A 20,163-nucleotide genomic window follows, 5' to 3' on the forward strand; every position below is an offset into this window, starting at 1 on the left:
TTTTGGACGACGGTAGTATTTAAGACAAAATTTCAAATGTTGTGCCACTTCTTTGCATGTCTTTCTTCTTCTCCAAACTGCTGAAACTCTTTTCTCCTCCTTCTCTCTAAAATCTCCTCCTTCTCTCTAAGAAAACCTTACCATTTCTTCTCTGATCACCTCTCAGGCACCGTTGGAACACTCCCGACGTCAAGAGCTTCCAGTTAAACCGTTTGGTTTATGATTATGAGCCGGTGAGTGTCTTTCTCTCTAGTACGTTCGTTTAAGTCTTGCATGCAACTCTCTAGTTCTGGTCGCCTGAGTGGGTGGTAGTATTCTGAGTGTTTCTGGTTTTCTCTATAGTTCAGTATTCCTAAAACCGTGGCCGTCAAACGTTAGTTCTTTGGTAGAGGGAAGCTTTATTCTGCTTCATTTGAGCGTTCGGTTACGTGTCGAGGTAAGGGAAGCTTATATAATTTAATTTAGCTTGTTGTGTTGAATGTCTGTATGCTTGCATGATACGTGTGATTATTTGATGAGTATGAAATATGATTGTACTGCTGGTTTGGATGTGTGGATGGAAGTATGATATACCTTGTGAACTGAGTTGGTATAGAGTTTAATTTTCGAACCGTAGTATTCTGAGCAAAGGTGATTAGCATGGTCGAGCGTCATTAGCGAGCGTTCGCTCCTTCTTGTGAGTGCATGGTCTTACTTGAATTACCATGAGTTAGGGATAGTGTTTAAGAGCCTTTCTGTAATATTATATAGGAATAGATAATTTGTGATCGAGAGTTTGTATTCATCTTTCAGTTTTCATTGAGCGTCCGTTCATATTAAGTTCTTCTTCTAGAAAGGATTTGGTTAATGAAGAGCGTGTTATAATATGTATATATGAGTGTTCAGCCTAAATGTAGTTCTTCTTTAGACTTCCTAGACAGCTTTATGTGAGTTTATTAATGATCGGTCTTGGATCAAGCATTCAGTCTCAGTAGCGCTCGTCCAATAGTGTTTGGTTTCTATAGGACTCGGTCTTAAACTAAGCACTGGGTCGTGTTTTCTTTATTGTATTATTACTATGTTTAGAATCAGAGTCTTCATTCAAACTAGATAGCGTTCATTAATTTATAGTTTCTCATCAGTATTATTATTTAGTATAAGTCAGTGTTGGTTTTTAAAAGGTGTTCGGCCTAGAGTCTTAGTACTCAGCCTAGGCTTCGTAGCGTCCGGTTGAACTCTTAGGAGGTTGTTTATTGAGGTAGATGAGTAGCGCTTAGCCTCGTTAGTTTCTAAGAAGCTTTATTTCAGTCGTACTTGGGCTATGATAGGAGCGTATGATCTTATTTCGTATGAATGTATGGATGATTAAGTATGAGAAAAATTGAGATGTGATGTGTATGAAATAGTTGATTATGAACGAGTATTCCAGGGAGGATTCACCCAGGTACACGAACGTCGTAGCTACACAGGATTCATACAGTCCGGACAGTCAGAGTCATGTGGTCATTATTTGCGTGCATGGATGTATGAATTATGATGTGGTCGTTGTTGGTTTGTTATGAACGTTGTATGTTGTGATTGAATAGATTAAATTACATAAACTTACCCTGTTTATCATTTTTGGCTGTGTTGTACGTCCTGTCGTTGTCCTGTTGCAATGATCATCCGTGCGGATGTGAGCAGAAGGAGAAGAGCTGCTGGAAGAAGTGTTGGAAGATGTAACGAAAGTGAAGGCCGAACCTTGATAGCGTTCGTTCTAGTGTTGATTTTATTTTTGTAGAGACCGTACAGTATTGATGTATTTTGTTAAACGTTCGGTCTAATAATAGCTAGCACACTTTTTAAATCCCCTGCTGTTATTTAAGACTGTTCGGCTGTAATTGTATTTAGTCGAACGTTGAACTGATCTATAGTATTGTTAACATGTGATTATTCTCTTTATGGTTTTGCACTGTATTTTTAGGATGTTACGGTAAGAGAGAAAAAAAAAAGTTCATGATAAAATTAGATTACACAGGTATTATATATATATATATATATATATATATATATATATATATATATATATATAATATCGAAATTACTTTCTATTAATGTTGGAAGTAGAAACCAATAAAAGAAAGGACAGTGCTTCTTCATCACCACCCTTTTTTATTATTTCTTTTGTACAGGTTCTTTTTCTATCTTACATAATTTTCCTTTCTTGTTTTTAGTTTCACAATTACATTTTAATTTCTTGCATCATTCTCAATTTGTTTTGTATTCTATAAATGTTCATGGAATTTTGGTTCGATACTAATTCAATATATTTATGATGAACCAAATTAATTCAACGTGATTTTTTTGTCCATTCGACTAGCAAATTTTTCATTTTCAATCTAATTCAAAGTATGTTGGTTTTAGGATTCTGCAACTAGAATCAAAATAATATGCAAGTTATATCTTTGTATTTTTTTATATAAAGATGGAATTATGAATGAAAAACAAAAGTTAGGAAATTATAGAATAAGTAGATAAAGATAAATTGAAGTGATCAATTAAAAATTTAAATTTCAAGAATGCACGTAGATTAAAAAAATAAATTACGAAGGATAAAATAAAAACTAATATATATATATATATATATATATATATATATATAAAAATAGAAGTGGTGATCCAAATTGTAATATTTATTATTTGATTTGTGATTTCTTATTCGAGATTAAAAATGTTTGAATTATAACCACAATTTATTATCATCTCTAATTTACATTTGAATAATTTATTTATATTTATCTCTTTTCTATGACAATTACACACTAAAATAAAATAAAATAACATAAACTGTAAAAACTACTTTAAAAAATGTGCACATTGAGTCAATTGTGCCTACTCATCTCATATTTTGCAACAGCTATCATAAATTAACTTCCTTTTCAATCCACCATTCCGGATTGTGTCTAGGTCTTTTTTGATATTATCTTCCTTGATGCAGTGTTCAAACTCTCCATTATTCTTTGTTCAATAGTAAACTATATTAGTCCTTACTTCGACATCTGATTCATTTTTCTTATTTACATTATATTAATCTCTTCAATGCCCTTACTTGGATATAATATTTTCTTTCGATGGCAACGATAAATTAAACTTCTTATTTATGATTCACGTTTTAATTTCCAATTTTATAGTTTACTGTTTAAACTAGTATTGAACTTTATTGGAGAACATTTTTAAACCTAAATTATTGGTTTCCTCATCTTCTCAATTGTAATTTATTATTTTAGTTCTTCTTAACGGTTATTGTGAGTTTTTTTTACTATAATAGCTACAATATATGCTATTATGTGCTTCAAAAAATCAAATATTTTATAAATATCATTGTTGTGTTTGAGTAAATTTTTTCTGTTATAAATATATCTGTGGTGGATAGTATACATGGAAAGAATCCTCAAAAATATTTTTATTTATTTTATTATAGTTTTTATGCATCTATAATATTTTCATCAAAAACACCTTGTAAGAATATATATATTAGGGTTTCTAGGACAGAGTGTAGAAGAATGTTTCTCTATAGGTGAAAGAACCTTAAGTTACTTTACAAGGTCAAACACACATATTGAATTAGTGGTACTCGAGAGAGAAAATTTTAAACATTTAAAAAAAAATTATTACATGGTTAGAATTTAAGTTTTTAGAAAGTTCCCTTAAAATCTGACAAACTGACCGATTTATTTTTGTGCTCATTGGACTCTGTTCTTCATCATTTAACATTATTTGGCTTCATTTGGTTCACTATAAGAGGGCAAAATATGATAGATTGTTTTAAAAAACTTATTCCAACAAAACATTATAACACTGCTTTTCAATTCCATTTATTCAACTCTCGTTGTTTATTTGTATACTAATATGCATTCTACATTACTACTCTCACCACTCCCAAACAACACAGATTTAGAAAACTAATCAAACTAAATCACCCAATGACATACTTCTTGTACAACATCACTTTCACTTGTTGCAAAGTTACTCTGTTATTCTTATGTTGAGCAAGCATTTACCTAGCGAAGGGCATATATTCGGTGTCTACTTCCAAGCTGACCGGTGCAACAGAATACCTGGGATCAGCACCACTGTAATGGTTTGTTCTAGCTAATTCGGTGGCTAAAGTTTCCTGTAGTTCAATCACTACCACACTCATCATTGGCCTTTCGTTGGGATTTGGAGAAACACAAGCCATTGCTATTTCTACGGCTTTCCATGCTGAGTTTATGTCAAAATTTCCTTCTAAGCTTGAGTCAACTATGGCCCTGATATCTCCTCTTGATATCATGGAGCTAACTCGTTCACTTATGTGACCCTTTACTTCATTCCCTGCCATTACTGGCTGATTTGTGATTATTTCCAAGAGAACAACTCCAAAGCTGTAAACGTCACTTTTCTGAGTTAATCTATTGGAATAATGGTAGCTGCAAAAGAAGTCATGAAACCCAAATTATTTACTCTTTGCGGATTTTGCCATGAACTCAAATATTAAGGTAGAAAATCTCCTTCTATTCTCCTAGAAAATGATGGAAAGGACAATAACTAAAGTACTTACTGAGGGTCCAGGTAACCGAAAGTGCCAGCAACAACAGTTGACACATAAGACCTCCCATCATCTGGGACAATTTTGGATAGACCGAAATCAGATAACTTTGCTTGGAAGTGTTCGTCCAACAAGATGTTTGTAGATTTCACATCTCTGTGGATTATAGGAGGCTTGCAACCATTTTGCAGATATTCCAATCCTGATAATAGATTTAATTATAATCACGGCAAACGTGTTAAAAGGGTAAAGGGAGTTAACATAAGTTCACAATTTCAATTTTAGTTCCTAACCTAAGGCTGCATCCACTGCAACACGAAGTCTGTCCTTCCAGCTCAATAATGGTGATTCGGTGTGTTTACCTACAAGAACAACTTCTGTAACTTTCTATTCTATACATGTTTGTTTTTGTTGGGTAGAACTTATTCATACGACTCATACAGTTCTCCAATATTAAAAATTCCATCTCCAGAGTTTCAGAAATCAAATCTAACTTTCAAATTGATTACACAAACTTTTAAGAACAAAATAATTTTTTTCGTAACCAACCTGAGAGATGTTCTCGTAAGTTCCCATTAGCCATGTACTCATATATGAGGCCCTTATTGGTTCCTTCGTCACAGTAACCAATAAGGGATGTCAAATTTTTGTGATGAACTCTGAGTAGAAGTTTAACCTGGAAATAAAAGTCACAACCACGTTAACCGTATAGGTTCGGTACCAAAGTCAGAAACCTAAAGTAAATTGATTAATAACTTATACCTCTGCTTGAAATTGTTGATAACCATGAACTGCTGATGGGGAAAGCATTTTCACTGCAACTGGAGTCTCATCGATAAAGCCTAGGTAAACTGTTCCAAATCCTCCTTTACCAATAATTCTATTGAAATTGTTACTGATTTGAAGGACATCATAGTATGAATACTTTTGACTTGTGCGTTTCTGGAACGAATTATCCTTTTCTGTGGATTGCTGTGAAATCTCACTCTGATGGTTTAATGCCACCGAATCTGTAAATTTTTCAACTTCATTTTGAAAGATAATAGGTTAAAAAGGTAATCTATTGGTAAATTGTTAATAGAAAATACAAACTTTTCGTAGTTACTTCAGCATTACCTTCTGATTTTTTTCTTTTAAGGATCCACAATATAGCAACGGCTATTAGAAGAATTAGAAACCCACATACTGAAGCTACTATGGGTGTGACAGTGTTTTTCTTTTCCTTCTCGTTGCATTGCCCAGATTCACATAGATATGGATTTTCACCCACACTAGCATGAAAATCACACAAAAATTATGTTTTAAGTCTCAGTAAACCTTATCAGTAATTAATTCATAATTTCAATACATTCTTCAACTTATTTTGGTTGTGCTTAGAAATTAGGTGGGTCATGTATATATAAATCTCAAACACTGCCTTGAATATAAGTAATTAATAATCCTTAGCATATAAATAATCATACTATGAATTTGAGACTTTTTAATCAGATTCGTACCTTAGTAAGAGAGAACCTTCGCGTGATTTTTCAACAAGTTCAGAGGGAATTGAACCGGAGAGGTTATTCTTCTCTAAGTTTCTAAAAGAATATGGTTTTCTATTATCAGATAAAGAGATCACACCACGTATATAGTGTTTGAGTAAATGAATTAACTTACAAGATCTTCAAGTGTTGTAATTGAGACAGAAAATCAGGAACATCACCATTTAAGCTATTGTTAGATAAATCCCTGGAAAACAAATAATTTAGCCTTTTTAACTATATGTTTAAATCTCGACTCAAGTAGGAAAAGATATGTCGATTCTTCACAAATGATAAGTACATAACGGAAACAGTTAAAGGATTTATAACAACAGATTTTTCTGTCGGGTGAAATAAAAGAAACAAAAGAAAAAGAAAACTCACAGCTTCTCTAACATGGTGAGGTTTGAGATTGAAGGGTCAATCTTTCCTGATGATCTACTTGACGATAAATTCCTGTTTTGCTCAATGAATAGTTATTACGATGTGATCTTAATTAGTTTTATGAAGGTATAATAATAATTTGGCAAGCATGACTTACAAAGCTGTGATTCTTGGGAACTCATTGCCGAGATAAGTACAGTTGAGACCATCCCACAAGTAGGCTGCAGGGGAGCATGGATCACCTTCCCAATCCCTTTTCACTCCATAAACTGATTTGATGATTGTAAGCGCATCAGCTTTTTTTCAGTGCAAAAAAAGAGGGGTAGGTGGTAGTTAAGTTCATGTAGAATAGTGTTAACCAAATAAATGGATTTAAAAAATGAAAAATACCATCTCCTTGGAATGTTTCTGGTTTCTGTAAGTCTAATACTCTGTAAATTTCAATGGCACTGATGATGGGAGGAAGGGTTGAATTTTCAGTCCTCTCGAGGGAAAATTTAATTTCTTTCCCAGTGATGGCTGACGGCGTATATATAGTATTCATTCCATGATAGATTGGAGAAAAATTTGGAAACCATGAATCAGCGTTCCTCTTGATGTTGAATTGTCTTGTCTGATTCGTGGTTAACATTTGAATTTCCGTGACGTGCATGTACACATAGAATTGGTCAGTTTCATGTTGTGGCTCCCACCTTATTAGCAACGGAGCACTATCATTTTGTGGTTCAACTGCGGTGCTCATGATAGTTGCTCCCGGCTTGTAATCAGTCTCATTTAAAGAATCATCGGAAATGGAGGCACTTAGTGGTTTCCAATTTTCGCCGAAGTTACAGGCGTCCCAGGAAGAACGACCATACCAGTAACGATCATAAACATCATCCGGGTACCTGTGAGAAAATCAGAATAAATCCAATAATCAATCTTATAAGGCAACACATTTAATCCTTAAGTATGATTTCACCTGTAGGTTGTGTCTGAACCCAAATCGCAGCGAAGGTAATTGTAAAGTTCCAATGATCCGAATTGAGTGACGTATGTATCATTTTTCAAAATCCTGAATTCTATGGCTGTTATAAATGGTGTACCATTGCCGGTGTCAACCAGACAGATATGAACATAATCCATTGAAGTTACATGTATGATCTCCTTGTGTTGGACCGTGGCTGCATTGAGTATAGTGACTGTATCCCAGCGGTTAGGTCCCAGAAGAAGATCAAACTGTGGTAATATATCTCGGCCATCATAATTTCCGTACAGAAAACTAGTGCGGACGAAATATTTAGAGGCTCTTGTGACGCTTATTTTGTAGCAGTTCCTTTTTCCTTCCGGGAAGCTTCTCAGTCTCCATAGTTGTTGTTGATTTTCTTTGCTCATCACTTCAGATGCTATTGTCTCACTAACACCAGTATTTATGAAATCTTCATCCGAAATGTAATTTATGCCATATCTTGAATCGTTATAGTTCGCACCTTCTTTAGCTCCACAATCTATGCTGATGAATCCTAGAACATGAAATGGTGGAATAAACATTAAATGCCGCACAGTTCAAAAATTGCAAAAGAAGAAGAAAGTCCTTGTTTGTAAGTGCAAGGTTTTCCACCTCAGGCTTTTTCTTCTCCCCAAAACTTCAATTGGCAGTGATGTGGTGGTCCTGATGGTGTGATTGTGATGTCTGGTTGTTTTGTTTTATAGCCACGAAGGTGAAAGTGGAGTGAACAACACCGTCAAGGAGAAAATAGAGAGTAAATGGTCATGATTGTGTGTAAGGAAAACAAGAAGAGTGTGTGGACCGAGAGAAAGAGAGCAAGGAGAGAGTGGAGGGGCTGAGTTTGCCTCTAAGTGAGTGTAGAGGAGTGCAGCGTGAGTGGCTGTGTTTGTGTTCTAAGAGTGAGTTTTTCTGTGTCGTCAAATTCTTAGTGTTGTGTTTGTACTCATATTTCTGTAAAAGTGTTATTTTCAATAAAAATATAATTTTCAATGCCAACAAATTGGTATTAAAGCTATAGAGTTTAAGTGTCCTGCGCATTTGAAAAATAAGAAGGAAGATTTGTGAAGGGCAAGGCACTCATGTACATGTTGTTGATAAGTCTAGTGTTGAGAAGTTTGCAAGTGCAAAATCTTCAAAAGAAGCTTTAAGATACTATAGAGAAAGCGTACAAGAGAGACAATAAAGTGAAACAGGTCTCACTTTAAACACTTAGGGAGAGTTGGAGAGTTGGAGAGTATGAAAATGAATGACATAGAAGGAGTTTCTCACACTAGTGTAAAATTAGGCTTTAACGACGTCGGACCACAAAATAACCAACGTAAATTATTGACCGGTGGTATTTTCGTAAATAAGTGGACATATAGACGTATGTTAGGAGGGGCCCCAACGTCTATAATATTATAGACGTCGGGGCCCCTCCTAACAGACGTTTATATGCTTGACAAGTAGGTGAAAAGTCATTTTTTTCCGCCTTAGAGACGTTTGATCCCGCCACCCCGACGACTATATTCGATTATAGACGTCGGTGCCCCTCCTAACGGACGTATATATGTCTGACAGGTAGATGAAAAGTTATTTTTTTTCCGTCGTAAAGACGTCGGATCCCGCCATCCGACGTCTAAATGGCTTGACATGGTAGGTGAAATGTTGTTTTGGACGTCATATTAGTGAGGGCCCCGACATCTAGGCCAGAATAGACGTCGGTTCACCTGGGGAGCCGACGTCTAGTTTGCTGTTAAATCAGACATCAAACCTGTAGTTACGAGCACTTCATCGTCTTTGTTCTCGCCTTTTCTCTTCGCGGCATTGCTTTTCCATGTGCGTTTTTGTCTCTTTGAACCATTTAAACTTACTTTTATTCTGATTATATTAGTCTTTGGTTGATTATCTTTCATTTGAATCAATTAAAATGAGTTTTTGTTGTGTTTTGGTGCAGTTTTTCTCGTTTCTTTGGGTAGCGTAGTACCGCATTCTCCCTTTGCTAGTTTCCTCGTAAGAAAAACTTGCGTCTTTTGGATGTCTTATAGCGTTTCAACCCAAAATCGAACTTCGGTCCTTGCCTAGTTCTATTGTCACCGTTCGTTTTCATTGACGGTTTTAATGGAACTAAGCAAGGACCCAGATTCGGTTTTCGGTTGAAATGCCATAAGAGATCCAAAAGACGCAACCTTTTCTATGACGAAACTAGCAAAGGAAGAAAGTGCTACTACGCTACCCAAAGACACGAGCTGCAGTAGACGTCGGTTAATGCAATGTCCAACGTTTATGGAGCCCTTTAGACGTCGGGTCATGCAGTAACCGATGTCTATAAAGAAGTCGGACCTGTTGAGTCTGACGTTTGATTAACGTCATCCACAAAGACGTCGGTTCTGGAGCTGACGTTAAAAGGCCAAAATAACAGACGTTAAATGCCCTTTCTGCACTAGAGTATATACGTCACTCAGTTTGAAACAGTGTTGAACCAACTCATTAGAAATGAAAAGATGTTGGTTGTTGCACGAGTTGTGGAGAAGATCTAGAGATCATTAATTGATGATTTTGAGAATGTGGTGTGCTTAATTAAGAGTCGAAGGATTAATCAAAACTCTTAGTTGAAGAGCTAGCTGAATCTCTTGAGGCACAAGAGCAACGAAAGAAAAAGAAGAAGGTAGATACTCTATCAAGTACTCCAAATAAAGGAAGAGACTCAAAACACTCAAGGAAAATGAAGAGACCAAGGAGGTCGAGAAAGAGATCTCGGTGTTAGAAACCGGAAACAAGAAGAAGAGACAGAACATTAGGTAAAGAAAATGACATGGAATAAGAGAATGAGGTCCATTGAGAGGAGGCTAATAGTGTGGCAAATATGACCATTATGTAAAGGAGTACTACTCAAATAAATGTTTTAGTTATGGTAAAATCGAGCACTATGCAAGAGATTGTCAATCTGAGAACAAAGAGGAAGACACGACAAATCTTCTCACAAAAGATGTTGAAAAGCAAGGTGCATTCTTGACGATAGAAAGGTAAAAAATCGATCAAAGTTCAAGGAACGTTCATATTGAGCTTGGAAGTTCAAATAAGCCTGTATGGCGTCTAGATAACTTGGTAGGGGCATCTGGATCGCTCAGATAATTTGATTTTCGAATTGTTCATCAGATCAACCATGGCGGATGACAATGTTGCCAATGGCGTGTAGATGACGAGTATAGTGAGGAATCAGTGACGAAGATTGCAAAGTTGCAACAAGAGCATGATGAACTGATGAACAAGAACGTGATAAGGAAGTGGGAGATCAAGAAGCTAAAGGCAGATATTGATTGTTTACGAAGTGAAGGTGTGACGAAGAGCAAGAGGATTGAGGAGATGTAGCAAGAGGTGGTGCAATTGCGTTAGATGACAAAGGTGGATGAGGTCATAACAATGAAGACGACTAACCTAGAGATGGAAGTGGCAAAGCTAAAGTGTTCCGGTAGGGTTTGGAGGTCCCCCGCTAAAACACTCTTGGTTGTACAGAAGACTGGATGGACGTTGAAGACCAAACAGACGGACGTTGCTCGCTCTCCCTCCCCCTTCTCCAAGTCGAGCGGATGGGCACTTGTCAAAGGCACTCCGACGCTCAAATCAGTAAAATGACCGAACGGTTGGTACCACAAATAATGCGCGTAGTGTGTATAATGAGCAGCGTGGTCCAGAAATCATACCTGTGACTCTTATTTATACTAGTTGTAATGGGCTTTTACCTTTTGCCAGCCTAATGACGGTCCAATCACGCCTTAATCTTCGTTAGGGGGTTAATGAGTCATTACCAATTGACACGACCTGAGAGGATCGTAAGGGAGGACGGCCAAGTGTGAGGACCGTATGGCCAAGAATGAGGACCGTACGGCACATAAAGCATATAAGATATCAGAGATGGACTGTTTCTTCGTGCAATGCAAAGAGAGAGTGGATGGAACTCGATGAGGAGTGAGTGGGGCATCGAGAATGTTGGTAAAAGTGATATAGGAGGTCGTTAAGAAGAAACTCAGAAAAAAAAATGAGGAGATTCAGCGTTTAGAGAAGTTCAATTGGATGCTTCAAACAAAAATGAATAGTCTCAACATAGAGAACCAAATATGGAAGGTGTTGACAAACAACAATCTAAAACAAGAGTTTGTCCATATTAGCGAGGAGAACCACCATCATGGTAGAGTCATCCCTACTAAACCTAATTTTGGAAACAATAATCATAACTCGAAGGAGTTAAACAAGAACAAAGTGTGCGGAAACATAAACCAAAATGATAATATTGGAGAAGAACGATATGCAACAAGTATGTGGATAGTCACGGTAAAGAAGAAGAAATCAGAAGAGTTGAAGCTATAATAGCCAGTAATGGCAGCAGGGTCATTACTAGCCACAAGCTAGAAACCTCTCACCGATTAAAAGACCAATTAATTGATTTTTTTTTTATTCTTAAGTTAATTTATTCACATCAATCACCCATTTAATATTTTTTAGACTTTAGTTTCAAGGTAAAAAAAAGCATGAGATGAAAGAAAGAAAAATGAAAACGAAACAAAATTTGATTGATTGAATTGATAAAAAAAGAGAGAAAAAAAAAACTTGACTTCTAATATTGTTATGATGTATCAATTTCTTTTCCTCTTTCATATCTCTTATTTTCTATTATTTTAGCACAGCATAAGAATTTGAAGTAAATAAAGATATAATGAAATTGTTTGACAAACAAATGCTTTAACTAACCTGGTTGAGCATGAACTTGAATAAGTAGAACAGCTAAAACAGCAACGTAGAAACTCATCCACATTGTATATGTTGACTTTGATCACGTTATCAACCACTCGAAGGAATAAAAGGAATTGCAAAAACTTTTTAGCTTTAATTCATCTTTCTGTATTTAAATCTGTCATAAAATAATAGTACCGCTGAGTTCTCGATCTATCAATCAAAGATAAATTGAAATAAATATCTATCAATACGAATAGTATAATATTTATATATGTTACCTAAAATAGTTTATAAATAAATATTAAAATAATCGTTATTTAGTATTTGCATATTATAAATACATATATTTAATTTGATTATCTACCATAAATTTTATCTATCAATACTAACATGTAGAGATATTTTTAACATTTATTAGCACAAAAACTTCAATTATTAAGCATAGATATTATGATATGATCCAGACAAAGAATTGCAGCACCAACAGAATCAAGTTCCCAAACACTTGGAGGAACATGTATAATTTTTCATAAAAGTGTTTTCACAAATTCAAATTTTTATTCTAGAAAATAAATTTTATTATAAATAATATGATATTATATTATTTAAAATTATTTTTTATTTTTTATAATAGATAAAATTATAAAGATTTGCGGTGTTTTTCTTTTTCAGTTAATTTTTTCCTCATAAACATATCCTTGGTGTAAACTTTTTTTATCATCTCCTCTATCCACACTCAATTCTTTCCTTCACAACAATTATTTTTTCTATTTTGTGCTGTACACACTTGCAACCTAAATGGAACATTATTAGTTAATTAGTTTTGGGTTTTACTTAGTTAATGTCAACTTTAAGTAAATATTAAATATACATTTTCTTGTAAAAATATATAAAGAGCAAACTGAAACAAAAATATAAATAAACAAAAAATTAAGTTACGGAATAAATAAATAAATACTTCAAATGTTTCACAAGGCAAATTTGAACATAAATTAGGAAAAATGTTTATCTTTAATGAACGGAAAAATTCAACTTTATTTAATATATAATTCTAAAAACATTCGTTAAAATCTTAGCATAATCAGCAGTATACGATTGAAGATAATTTAAGAAATTTAATTATTTTTTTTTTAAACAAAAAGTTAGCAAAGTTAAAGCAATAACAGGTATAAAATTAACTTACCCCTTTGTGTAGAGAAGCATGATGGGTTTTGGTGTGGTGGATTCGGGTTGAGCTCCTTCTAGTTGGTTTCTTTCTTTTCCAACTCCAAATGTTGATGTTGTGGTTCTTTCTCCATTTAAACCTGAAAATGATGTAATGTTTGAACCATTCAATGACCTTATTTATTCCTCATTTAATATGGCGACTCCTGTCAATACTTTCTGGTAAGTGAAGCAGACATTAATGGCAGAAGTTAATTAATGCTAAGGTACCTAAGGAAAAGTAAACATTGACTTGACAAAGGAGATGGGTAACAAATGTATTACAGGACCATCCTCTTTTTTTCATCTTTTCCTATCTTACATAATTTACCTTTCTTTGTGATGATTTAGTTTCGTACTATTGCATATTGCATCATTCTCAATTTCTTTAATATTGTGTGAATTAACCTTCTTATTTATCATTCACGTTTTTTCAAGTTTACAGTTTACCATTTAAACTTGTTGGACTTTGATGGAGAACATTTTCAAATTTAAATTGTTGGTTTCCTCCGTAATTTATTATTTTAGTTCTTCTTAATGATTATTGGGATTTTTTCATTATAATATATAACTTCTACCTATATGTTTTCATGTGCTTCAAAAAATCAAATATTTTATATAAATACCATCTTTAAAATGTTTTTGTTTTAGTCAGTTTGTGTTATAAATGTATTTGTTTTTTATATTTAAAATTACTTTAATATATTTAATCTGAAAATCATATTTGTTGAATCTGGACAGAAAGAATCCTAAACGATGTTGTTTTGGGTAAGTCAAATAATTTCTAACACCTTCACAATTTCTCTTTTAAAGTTGTTCGAAATACTACGTTTTTGTCTTCATCTCCACTTCAGTTATCCGGAGAGGTACCTATCAAAGATTCTATAATGCTTAAGTTAGTAAATGAATCTTACGGTGCTCAGAGCAATAGCATTAGATGCACAATAAATGAATCTTACGGTGCTCAGATCTAATTAAAATTTTATATTAAACGCAAATTAAAACAAAATGATATTAAATAAAAAATTAAATTAAGTTAAATTATATAATTAAAAAATAAGTTTTAAAATAATTAGATCAAATATTTTAAAGTTAAAATAATTCAATAAAATAAAGAAATTTTTTTAACTTTTACCATTATCTTGTTAATTTTTATACATTCAATAACTAACTTCAATTTAAAAAATATATAAAAAACAGTTAGGAATAAAATTAAGTAAAAAAAATCCATTTTTCTCCGTATTTCCTCTTATATCAAAAGCTATAAAGATCCACTGTCTTAATATTTTCTTATTACTTTTATTGAATTTGAAAAAAAAAACTAATTGGTAGTCAAAAACTTCTAAAGATAAACTTCAATGAAACATTTATCAAAGCAATAAAATAATAAAAAAGAATAGAGTGATTACTTTTTCCGAAAATTTAGTTTACAAATTCATAATCATATTTTTAATTTTTATTAATTCAAAGTGTACAAAATAATTTTTCTATTTTTAATTTTAAATTACACGGATATAAAAATAATTACAAAATATCTCAATGCGTCACAAGGATTAATCTTTTGAAGTCGTAAACTATTTTTGAACAATAAATCAAACTTATTAGTTAACTAGACTTTAAAAAGAAAAAGTAATAATTAAAAAGGCTAGAATTTATGTTTTTAGAAAATCCTCTTAAAATCTGACAAACCGAGCAATTTATTTCTGAGATGTTGTGGTTCTTTCTCCATATAAACCTGAAAAAGATATAATGTTTCTTTAAACATGAAAATGATATAATGTTTGAACCACTCAATGACCTTATCTATTTCTCATTTAATATGACGACTCCGGCAATACTCTGGTAAGTGAAGCAGACATTAATCAGACATTAATAGCAGAAGTTAATGCTAAGGTACCTAAAGAAAAGTAAACATTGACTTGACAAGGAGATGTGTAACAAATGTATTATAGGACCTTCCTCTTTTTTTCATCTTTTCTACAAGTTTTTTTCCTAATATCTTAGATAATTTACCTTTCTTGTGATGATTTAGTTTCGTACTTGCATATTGCATCATTCTCAATTTCTTTAATATTTTATGAATTGACCTTCTTATTTATCATTCACCTTTTAATTTCCAATTTTACAGTTTACTATTTAAACTACCATTGAACTTTATTGGAGAACACTTTTAAATTTAAATTGTTGGTTTCCTCTTAATTTATTATTATAGTTCTTTTTTATGATTATTGGGATTTTCTTACTATAATATATAGCTACTGTATTTGTTTTCATGTGCTTCAAAATATCAAATATTTTATATAAATATCTTTAAAATGTTTTTGTTTTAGTCAGTTAGTGTTATAAATGTATTTGTCTTTGACATTTAAAATTACTTTAATATATTTTAACTTTAGTTAATTTTTATATATTCAATATGACAACCTTCAATTTTAAGAAAATAAAAAGAATCAGTTAAAATTTGAGTAAAATTAACTATAATTATGTTATTTGTTTCGAAAAAAAATCACATAAATTTGTTAATTCCCCGTATTTCCTCCTATATCAAAAGCCATAAAGATCCATTATGTCTTGATATTTTCTCATTACTTCTCTTGAATTTCAACAAAAACTAATTGTTAGTTATCGAATTTTACTTTCCAACCTACGGCTGCATCCCCTGCTACACGAAGTCTGTCCTTCAAGCTCAAGAATGGTGATTCATTGTGTTTACCTACAGGAACAACTTCTGTAACTTTCTATACACGTTTGCTTTTGTTCAGTAAACCTAACAAGTAATCCATAATTTAAATACATAATTCAACTTATTTTGGTTGTGTTTGAAATTGGGTGGATCATGAGTATATGAATCTCAAACAATGCCTTGAATATAAGTAACTAATAATCAGCATAAATAACGATATTATAAATTTGAAAATTTTTGGTTAGATTCAGACCTTAGTGAGAGAAAACCTTGGTGTGATTTTTCAACAAGTGCAGAGGGAATCGAACCGGAGAGGTTATTCTTCTCCAAGTTTCTAAAAAGAATATAGTTTTCAATTATCCAATACAGAGGATCACATATATGCTGTTTGAGTAAATGAAGTAACTTACAAAATCTTCAAGTATGGTAACTGAGACTGAAAATCAGGAACTTCACCATTTAAGTTATTGTTAGATAAATCCCTGGAAAACAAATAATGTAGACATTTTAGGTATTTTTAAATCTCGACTCGTGTAGCAAAAGATATGCGGTTTCTTCACACATAATAAGTACATAAGAAAGAATAAAAAGATTTAAAACAAGAGATTTTTCCGTCGGATGAAATAAAAGAAATAAAAGAAAACGAAAACTCACAGGTTCTCCAACATGGTGAGGTTTGAGATTGAAGGGTCAATCTTTCCTGATAATCCACTTGACGATAAATCCGTACAGAAAAGTAGTGCGTATGAGATACTTAGAGGCTCTTGTGACGCTTATTTTGTAGCAGTTCCTTTTTCCTTCCGGGAAGCTTCTCAGCCTCCACAGTTGTCGTTGACTACTTCCTCTGCTGGTCTCTTCAGATGATATTGTCCCAATCACACCAGTATTTATGAAATCTGAATCCGAAACGTACTCTATGGCTAGTATGGGCTCAGTATATTTCACACCTGCTTCAGCTCCGCAATCTATGCTGATGAATCCTAAAACATAAAACTGCATTATTACTGATAAAGTTGCTATACATTTCTAGAAAATTAAATATTCCTATCAGGATACGATTCTCGAAAATCTAAGTTATTAGAAAGCTTAAGATATTATTAAAAAAATATTTGATGAATTGGATAACCTTTTGGTAAATGTGAAGTTTAGAGTATGTGAAATATTAAACATTTAATCTGAAAAACAATTTATTCACACTCACGACCAAAAAAAATAGAAATTAGTTTCCAAATATCTAGTTTGATGATAAATATTGTTTTAATTAGTATCAAATTAGTCCTTAAAATTATATTTCAACCATACAATAGTTATATATATATATATATATATATATATATATATATATATATATATATATATATATATATATTCTGCTGAGATACATATATGTGTAAGTGATGTTGATGATGATAAAGATACATGATATTTATGTGTCTGTGTAATATACGTTGTTGTATATTGTGCGTGAATATTGTACGATATTGTGATCTACTCAAATTGCATGGACAGTATTGTTACTTATTTAGGGTAAGTGAGGGATATTGAGATGATATTAGGATCTTAAGAGCGGAAGTGTGAAGTGTAAGAATTCATTATAAAAAAGTGATATATTGTTGTTAATACAATTTTTTTATTAAAATAAGAATGAGTTCATTTGTTATTCTTAAATGTAATTAGAATATATAACACATCACAAAATTAATTATTTTTTATATTTACTTCACCTTTCTATTTCTTTTTAATTAAACAACTTTTTTCTTCTCTTTTATATCTCTTCTTCTCTATTATTTTACCAACAGCATAAGACTTGACTTAAATTTGAAGTAAATAATGATACAATGAAGTTGTTTGACAAAAACAGTGTAGAAAATCATCCACATTGTATAGGATGTTGTGCCTGCGACTTAGATGAACTGGTGAAGAAGTCAACGTGGAGCTATTTGCAAACACTTTTTAGCTTTAATTTCTCTTTCCGTATTTAAGCCTTCGATCTGCATCATAAAAATAATACTACTGAATTACCCGATCAGTCAAGCTTATTAAATGATTTTAATACTATCCTCTTTAATCATTAAAAAATTTCATTTTTCGTAAATGATTTTTTCTAACACATCTGAGTTAAATCATTTACATTAAATGTTACTAATTTATTAATATTTCTTCTTCTTTTTGTTACAGTTCTTATATATTAAATAAAAAAATAGAAAAATAAATAAAAAACCACAAAAACAAATTATATATAGATTATGTTTATTAAATTTATTACGTTTTATTGTTTTTAAATCATGATATATTATATATAAAAAAATGTACAGACTATTCATATTAATTATATTTTTAGTTGATGACAGTGGAAACAACACACGTACACTTCATAGTTGTCAAATTTAATGAATACTTTAAATAATTATGTTAATGTGTGTGAACTGTTTATGTAGGAAAAGAATAAGAATGTGTTTCATTCAACACGTCAAGTCGATACATTCTTAAAACGAGGTCAGAGCAAATATTTTCTATTTTAAAAATGCAAAGAAATCACTGTTTATTTTTATTTTTTGGTTGTTGTTTTATTCATTTTTACAATCGTATTTTTATTATATATTAATTATATAAAAGTGATTGTTACAAAGAAAATAAAAGATTAATAAAATATTAATATTTAACAAAATGATTTAACTCGAACCTATTACAAAAAGAAACTATATATTACAAAATGAGCTAGCACTCCGGACTTAGATCCTTTTATTCATTCCCAAATGTTAGTATTATTTAGTGATTAAAAAAGTAATATTTTATTTATTTATGTATGAGTAAATAAATTTGAATAACTTGAGATGATAATTAAATATTCAAATTAAGTTTAATTTAAAAATATTATTAGTCACGATCCGCTTAACTTAACCTTAAAATGGACGAAAACCATTTAACACTTTGATTCCATATCCAGCTATGTGCCGCCCAGCGGAAGCATAACCATTTGGAAAATGTTATACCCATTTTACAAGTATTGTCAATAGTCATCAATACAAATTTTTTCATAAATATAGTAAAAAGGATAAAGTATTATTATTTTATTCTTAAATTAAAATTTATTAATTCATAAACTATAATTTGTTAAAAAATTATATCTCTTCTCGAATTTTTTTTTTTAATTTGAATATAAACTAATTTTAGTTATTTTCAAAAAATCATTTCACTCTTTTTTCTAACAAATAATCCTTATAAAAAAGTTGGTAGAAAAAACTCATGCTCCATACAATTAAGAACACAATGTTTGAGTAAGAGAAAAAAAAAAGTTCATGATAAAATTAGATTACACAGGTTAATTTATATATATATATATATATATATATATATATATATAAATTAACCTGTGTAATCTAATTTTATCATTATACAAAAGTGATCGAAGTTACTTTCTATTAATGTTGGAAATAGAAACCCATGGACTGTGCTTCTTCATCACCACCTTTTTAATTATTTCTTTTGTACAAGTTCTTTTTTGTATATTACATAATTGGCCTTTCTTGTGATTTAGTTTCATAATTACATTTTAATTTCTTGAATCATTCTCAATTTGTTTTGTATTATATAAATGTTCATAGATTTTGGTCCCATACTAATTCAATATATGTATGATAAACCAAATTAATTCAACGTGTTTTGTTTTGTCGATTATACTAGAAACTTTTTCATTTTCAATCTAATTCAAAGTATGTTGGTTTTAGATTCTTCAACCAGAATCAAATTAATATACAAGTTATATTTTTGTAATCTTTTTATATAAAGATGGAATTGTGAATGAAACACAAAAATTAGGAAAACATAGAATATGTAGATAAAGATGAAGATGAATTGAAGTCATTAATTGAAAATTTAAATTGTAAGAATGTACGTACATTGCCCGAAAATAAATTATAAAGGATAAAACAAAAACTAGTAAAAGAATATATGAAAATGGTGATCTAAATTGTAATATTCATTATTCCATATCTTGTCATTTCCTATCAAGGATTTAGAATATTTGAATTGTAACCACAATTTATTACTTTTAATTTACATTTAAATAATTTTTTTTATGACAATTACGCACCAAAAAAAAAAAAAAAAACAAATTACATAAATT

General features: G+C 31.6%; 1 protein-coding gene and 1 long non-coding RNA gene across 5 annotated transcripts; both read right to left on the reverse strand.

The window, feature by feature from the left end:
• Positions 1-3,776: 3,776 nt before the first annotated feature.
• Positions 3,777-13,455, reverse strand: LOC148196834 (putative leucine-rich repeat receptor-like protein kinase At2g19210). 4 transcript variants are annotated; one of them, XM_088093137.1, is made up of 14 exons: positions 13,335-13,455; positions 12,167-12,326; positions 7,412-7,952; positions 6,841-7,337; positions 6,608-6,746; positions 6,451-6,522; positions 6,203-6,274; positions 6,043-6,123; positions 5,663-5,817; positions 5,309-5,556; positions 5,096-5,222; positions 4,840-4,908; positions 4,559-4,748; positions 3,777-4,427 (listed from the first exon to the last, which is right to left on the reverse strand). In XM_088093137.1, exons 2-14 carry the CDS (start codon positions 12,228-12,230, stop codon positions 4,016-4,018), a joined length of 2,667 nt encoding a protein of 888 aa, XP_087949263.1. In that variant the 5' UTR covers positions 12,231-12,326; positions 13,335-13,455; the 3' UTR covers positions 3,777-4,015. The 4 variants fall into 4 exon arrangements, with proteins under 4 accessions (XP_087949263.1, XP_087949264.1, XP_087949262.1 ...); XM_088093138.1 differs by having other exon boundaries at positions 3,777-4,382; positions 5,309-5,571; XM_088093136.1 differs by having other exon boundaries at positions 5,309-5,571.
• Positions 13,456-16,295: 2,840 nt separating this feature from the next.
• On the reverse strand, positions 16,296-17,215 carry LOC148196835 (uncharacterized). Its single transcript, XR_015780349.1, has 2 exons — positions 16,692-17,215; positions 16,296-16,519 (listed from the first exon to the last, which is right to left on the reverse strand). It is a non-coding gene; the product is annotated as an uncharacterized LOC148196835 (long non-coding RNA).
• Between the last annotated feature and the right edge of the window lie 2,948 nt (positions 17,216-20,163).

Source organism: Vigna umbellata, chromosome 6 (assembly GCF_029865625.1).
Source record: "Vigna umbellata cultivar VRB3 chromosome 6, Vumbellata_1.0, whole genome shotgun sequence".
Lineage (NCBI taxonomy): Eukaryota > Viridiplantae > Streptophyta > Magnoliopsida > Fabales > Fabaceae > Vigna > Vigna umbellata.

Excerpts from the sequence above, each read along its gene's own strand:
- LOC148196834 (XM_088093136.1), bottom strand. The coding sequence starts at position 12,230 with ATGTGGATGAGTTTCTACGTTGCTGTTTTAGCTGTTCTACTTATTCAA. Across the intron at positions 7,953-12,166 it reads TCAAGTTCATGCTCAACCAG|GATTCATCAGCATAGATTGT; the intron begins GTTAGTTAAAGC and ends TTCATGTTCTAG. Across the intron at positions 4,909-5,095 it reads CTTACGAGAACATCTCTCAG|GTAAACACACCGAATCACCA; the intron begins GTTGGTTACGAA and ends TTGTTCTTGTAG.